This window comes from Alligator sinensis, unplaced genomic scaffold (assembly GCF_000455745.1).
Source record: "Alligator sinensis unplaced genomic scaffold, ASM45574v1 scaffold210_2, whole genome shotgun sequence".
Classification (NCBI taxonomy): Eukaryota; Metazoa; Chordata; order Crocodylia; family Alligatoridae; genus Alligator; species Alligator sinensis.
This window is the reverse complement of record NW_005841946.1, coordinates 3,308,446-3,314,085: the sequence shown is the minus strand read 5'-3', so window position 1 is coordinate 3,314,085 and position 5,640 is coordinate 3,308,446. Positions and strand designations below refer to the sequence as shown.

The 5,640-nt window shown below is 41.2% G+C and overlaps 1 protein-coding gene across 2 annotated transcripts in view; it reads right to left on the bottom strand.

Annotated features, from left to right (window-relative positions):
* DIS3L (DIS3 like exosome 3'-5' exoribonuclease) overlaps positions 1-5,640 on the bottom strand; it is a 39,710-nt gene that overhangs the window by 22,923 nt on the left and 11,147 nt on the right. The window contains exon 2 of one of the 2 annotated variants that reach the window (XM_014518250.2): positions 2,634-2,787. In XM_014518250.2, the coding sequence (XP_014373736.1) occupies positions 2,634-2,677 (44 nt within the window). In that variant the 5' untranslated portion in view covers positions 2,678-2,787. Of the gene's footprint in view, positions 1-2,633; positions 2,788-5,640 lie in introns of those variants that run through there. The other variant, XM_014518249.2, reaches the window with a different exon arrangement.

Below are 5,640 nucleotides of genomic sequence, written 5' to 3'. Positions count from 1 at the left end.
ATTGTACTACTGAGGAATGAAACCATATTTTGGTATTTGGCTTCTCGGAATGCTAGGATTGTAAGTATATTATGAAAATAACAGTACTGATTCAAATTTAACTTTTAGTTCTAATTGTAGTTGTTTTTGTAATACTAATTCTTATAGCATTGTTTGGGAAGGAAGTGCATTTGGAGCATTGTTTCTGATATATGTAACTATTGTGTTTTTAATGTTTGTGGTGTTTCTTAAAGCTAAGCAGTGTTATATACGTAGCAAAGAATTTTAAAATAAAATTGTGTTGTATAAATTAAGTGTGTAATCATTGTGAAATCGTGCAATCAGCTAACTACTCCCCCAGCCAGTGCATCAAAACGAATCAGTAAATTGAGTGGATTTTCTCTATTCCATAACTCACTAGAGACACTGCAGTGAGGAAATGGGGCAGGGACAGGAGCTGCACAGCCAGGGCAGTGAATGTGACCTCGCTGGGAGCAGAACAGAGCTGTGGGTGGCTCGTCCATAGGGACATGAGATGGGGAGAGGGGGCGACTCCCTGCTGCTGAGTGCACACCCGGGGGAGGCATAGGGGGCATGTACCTTCACCCCCCGTGGATTTATGCGTGGGGTGAAGGCAGGCTGCCCACTGCAGGCTCAGAGCCAGATGCTGCACTGGCCTCTTCCCAGTGTGGGGGCTGGGCCAGGGCTGCACTCAGGGCGGGTGGAGCAGGCAGTGGTGGTGATGGGAGGGGTGGCTACAGTGAATTTGGGGATGCCCATATCCCACCCCATAGCCACCACTCCTAGGACCACTGCCACCCACCCTGCCCCTGCCCACTCGGAACCCAGCCCCAGCCCAGCCCCCCTGCCAGGAAGAGGCCATTGTAGCCCTGCCCTGAAACCACAGCAGATAGCTTGGCCTTGCCCCATGCACATGTCCAGGTGGGGCACATGTCTCCCCTGGGGTTGCACTCTAGCCAGGCAGCACCTGCCCCTGCCCCACTCCCTCCCTTACTGTGAGGGCCTCACTCTGCTCCCCCTCCACACCCCTTCTCCCCCACAGACTTACCAGCCAGATGCTGCTCTCCAAGCTTCGAGGCTGCACTCCTGGCTGCGTGCGTGATTCGGCTGCGTGCATGCATGCAGCATTTATCAGTGGCATTATTGGCTAAACTGGCCACATAAAGCTGATTGCCGATAATGTTAATTTTCCTTTTACTGGTGCCGATCTGGTATGCAACTGAAATATCGGTGCACCTCTAGCTCCCTTAGTTGTAAAGTTCACTTGCAGGCAAACTTTATTAAAACATTTAAAAGTTACAGTGTTTCTTAAAATAAACCAGTTTTTGTTTAAATGTACAGTTTTTATTGCAGTATCTTTGGTGTAGGGATATTGTTTTATTTGACTGTAAAGTGGCATAAACATTTAGGCTGCTGTTTAAATGATGGATAAAGACTAAAGACTTTCCACTAAAGACTTTTGATTATTTTAAGAATCCATTTTTTTCTACTAATCTGAGATTTAATCTTTTCCGAGAATATAGAGTCATAACGGCATAAAACCTCTTTTGCTCAGGCTCCCTCTTTTCTGTAAATTAGAAACCCATATTTCCCTTCAAGGGAGTATCTGAAACACAATTTTAGAGATTGGTAAGAAGCATTAAAAACTTCAAATTACTATCCATTATTTTAAGGAGTTTTTCCAAATAAAGCTAAACACAATTTTTACTGTTATTGGAAAATTGATTACTATCTTAATAATTAAAACATAATAGAAAAACTGCTGGTTCAAATGTCAATACCTCCAGCTAGTCAGCACATGCTTTTTCCTCGCTGTATTTATTTTAATATTTTTATATATTACTTGGAAGCAAGTCATGCATCATCATGACTTATTGCCACTTTAATCCAAAAGAATGCCAACTTTAACTTCTGTAATGAATGCCCCAATTAATAAAGACACTGTATTTCTAACTCTCTCTCTTTCTATATATATAGCAACCTTTTTTCAATAGGATACAGTAAGTACAAAGCACATAAATTATAGCTTGATCAAGACTTAAAGTTGCCTCCTCTTTGGGGCAGAAACCTCATCTTCATATGTATTTGTACAATATCAGTGAGTGCCAACTGCAGCCCCTGTGTGCTATGTAATATAAACATTAAATTATAATATGATAACTGTTCCTCTTAAAGAAAAGATGCAACTGCAAAGTACTCATGCAAAGTACTCATTTTACTAAATTACCATGCTAGGGTTAAACCAATCCCATTAGTAACCTTACATTGCCCCTCTATACTGACACACACATTTACAGCCTGGAAACTGCAAAAAAAAGATTGTGTCACATGGGTATAGTGTCTTTAACTATTGCCATGAGGTCATTAGATTACATAATAATAACAACAACAGTAATCATACTGCTCCTATCTTGTGAAAATAGAATAGGAAATGATGCCTCTGGATATCAAGTCAGTCACAATTTCTTCCCTCTAAAATTACATTAGAACTCTTGAAAGATTTATTCAAAAAATAAAAGAAGATCTTCTGTCAAGTTCAGATTGCTATGCTGAAACACGTATACATCTTCCCACTTTAATACCTGCACATTTTAAAAATCTGAAGGAGTAGTAAATTTTTATGGGATAAATACCTGCGGCCTCTCTGATGCTGCACGGCTTGACATGCTGTTTGCATGAAAATAATACCCTTCAATTCTGGAAACTCAAGAATCTCAAGGTAATCTTGAACAACCTTCCAGTCAGGGACAACATAGTGAGTCACATCATCTGACAACAATTTCCCATCTGAAACATAATTCAAATTTTAGAGGTGTAAACAACATTTGCAACACTGGTTTATTAATAAATGTCTGCCATGCTAGGAAGTCCTAGTTGTACAGAATAAAAATATATACGCATCTTTAACCTCCTATTTTTCTAATGTCTCATATGGTACAACCTTGTCTCATTTTGCTTTTTGGGATTGAGGGCTTCTATACTGACATAATCTTATAAAAATAACTGAAAGTGAACAAAGGTCTGATTTCATTATACCACTTAGCGTGCAGACAATAGATCATTTTCTCTGCTATTGTGGAAAAAAATTGAAAAAAAGATTTGACACAAAATCTCCTATGGATTTATGTAATGGGGCGTATTCTTTCCAGGAATTGCTCCCACAGATGTTGTTACCAGCCAATAACCCACTTACTGCTGGCAGGCTTGCCTAGAGCCCTTTCCCCATATTAATAACATGCACATAAGCATACACATTTGGAAAAAAGACACTTTGCCAAAATGGGAAAGTTTTCAAATCTAATTCATCCTAAAGGAAGGTGTCACATGCATTCTGCTGGACTTAACCATCTAAAATGTTGGAAAAAACAGAGCAGAAATCAGAAAATGTACCCAAGCATGAATTGTTTTAATTTTATTGGCATTCCAAGTAACCTTAGCATAAGCAGCTTTTTCTTTGGGTCTCAGCTATGTTTTTCCTCTGTATCCATTTGTTCCTAATGCCATTATTAACATTGAATCATTACACGCACAGCAGTGTAGGTGGATTATAGTTATGCTATACATATCTTGACAAGTTAAGTGACTTTCATAGGTTTCCTAGGAACCAATTCAATGCAATGTGTCTTGTTAACAGTGATCCTTGTAAGTTATTTAGTCACTGAGGCCAGTCCTGCTTACAGTGACATGGCAACAACTACCGTTGAACTCGGTATTATAACTGATGGCCGAAGAGATATAATAAAGCTAATCTTTCAGCAACAGATTGGAAGGCAAATTCTCTGAAAAATGAAATGTCACTTCAAGGTTTATATAGGCTGTGCATGTTAAGCCATCCTTACCTAACATCCAGACCTAGATTACACTAACTTCTGAGTAGGCACAGGATACCATTTAAAATATCTGTATGCATGATTTATGCAGACAAGCTCTCCTAGTGCATGAAATATGTTTGCTCAGCACAGCATGTTGAGTCAGGAACAAAAACAAATGTCTGCCTTCCTCCTGAATTACCTAGAACAATTACATACAGGCACATACTGACATTGATCTATAGCACAATTTACGCTGAAGTCAGGAGGAAGGGAATCAGACATGAGAGAGGACAGCATTTGGTTTTGAGACTGTAATGTGACTCTTAATCTCTGGGGGTCCATAAGCAGTTGCTCATACATCTCTACAGCCACCAGACCTCCCAGGGAATGCTAAGCATAACCTTGCCCAACATGTTAGGCAACAAATATGCATCTACTGAGCCTCCATCTCATTAGCTGGCCAAAAATATAAAAAAGAGGTTTGTTCTGAAATGTAGTGGATTTAGGCAAACAATTTAGAAAACACTTTTTACAGGCAGGGTGAGAAACTCAGGACTTTTTGTCCTGAACCTGTTGTATCTGCTATGTTAATCACCTAGTATCGTTAATATGTTGCTGCAAAGAAATTAGTGGATTAACCCCCCCACACACACACACACAAAAACACTAATAAAAGGTCAACTGAAGATAATCTATTGTGTACATCATAGCACTGTGCTATACAAAACAACATCAAACTAGAAATCACAGGAGCTGGCAGTCTTCCCACATCTAAGATTGTCAGGTATAATACGGATAATTAAATTTAATTACTGAACAAAAACTGCTGCTCCTGCAGATTCAAAAAAGTTTCAATGTTAACCACTCAGCCACGTTACAAGTATACTTAATGGATATCTATAGGATTTAACTCGTGATACAATCTTGCCAAAATTTATATTTAAAAAAAGAAATCCTTTTAAACAGTGTAGTGGCTTGCCACATAACACTCAAAAAGTCCTTTAACAATGTATTGTGGTCCCTATATGCATATAAGCCATTTACAGGAAAGCCTCGCAACAACCACCTTCCCTTTCCAAGTCTCTCCTTTTCCTGTTTTTTTCTTTTTAAACCCTGCCCTTGGTTATTTGTGTGCGTTTCTGTTTTGGAAGCAGGGTTGTTGGCTGTCGCCGTGTCAGTCTAAGGACGTGGGCAGACAAGGGTCTTTGGGTAGGTGCAATATAAATAGGTGGAAAAATGTTCTTTGCAAGCTTTCCAGCACAAAGGCCCTTCTTCAGGCCTAGGGAGGCTCTGCTGGCGTTACGTGCAGCACAGGACACCAGCAGAGCCTGTTTCGGAAGGGCATTTTGTTATGCACTTGCTTCTCTTGGCCCTCCGAACATTCCCTGCTGCTGTGTTTGTGTTGTTTCACAGCACCTCCCAAAACGCTTCACCTGCGACAGCGCGGCCTGTTCTGCTGGACAGGCCGGAGGCCCCTCCGCCTCCGAAACCGCCCGCTCTTCATTTTCACTGTTTTTTTACTTGACTACAGAAAAATAACCGTTTTTTTCCCGTGGCCAAAACGCTTCGTCTACGGCAGCGGGGCCTGACCCTTTCAGACTTCCGCTGGACAGGCTGGGGACCTCGCCGAAACCGCCTGCTCTGAATTTTCACCTTTTGTTGGACTACAGGAAAATAACTGCTTTTTCCGCCGTTGTTATATAGCAACTCTGACGGACCACAGGGGCAGCAGTGTTATGATCGTGGACCACCCGCGGACGCTGCCAGCGGTGTCGGTGGCAGTGTTGTGATCATGGAGCATGCGCATAGGCTGCCAGCACCTCCCCCC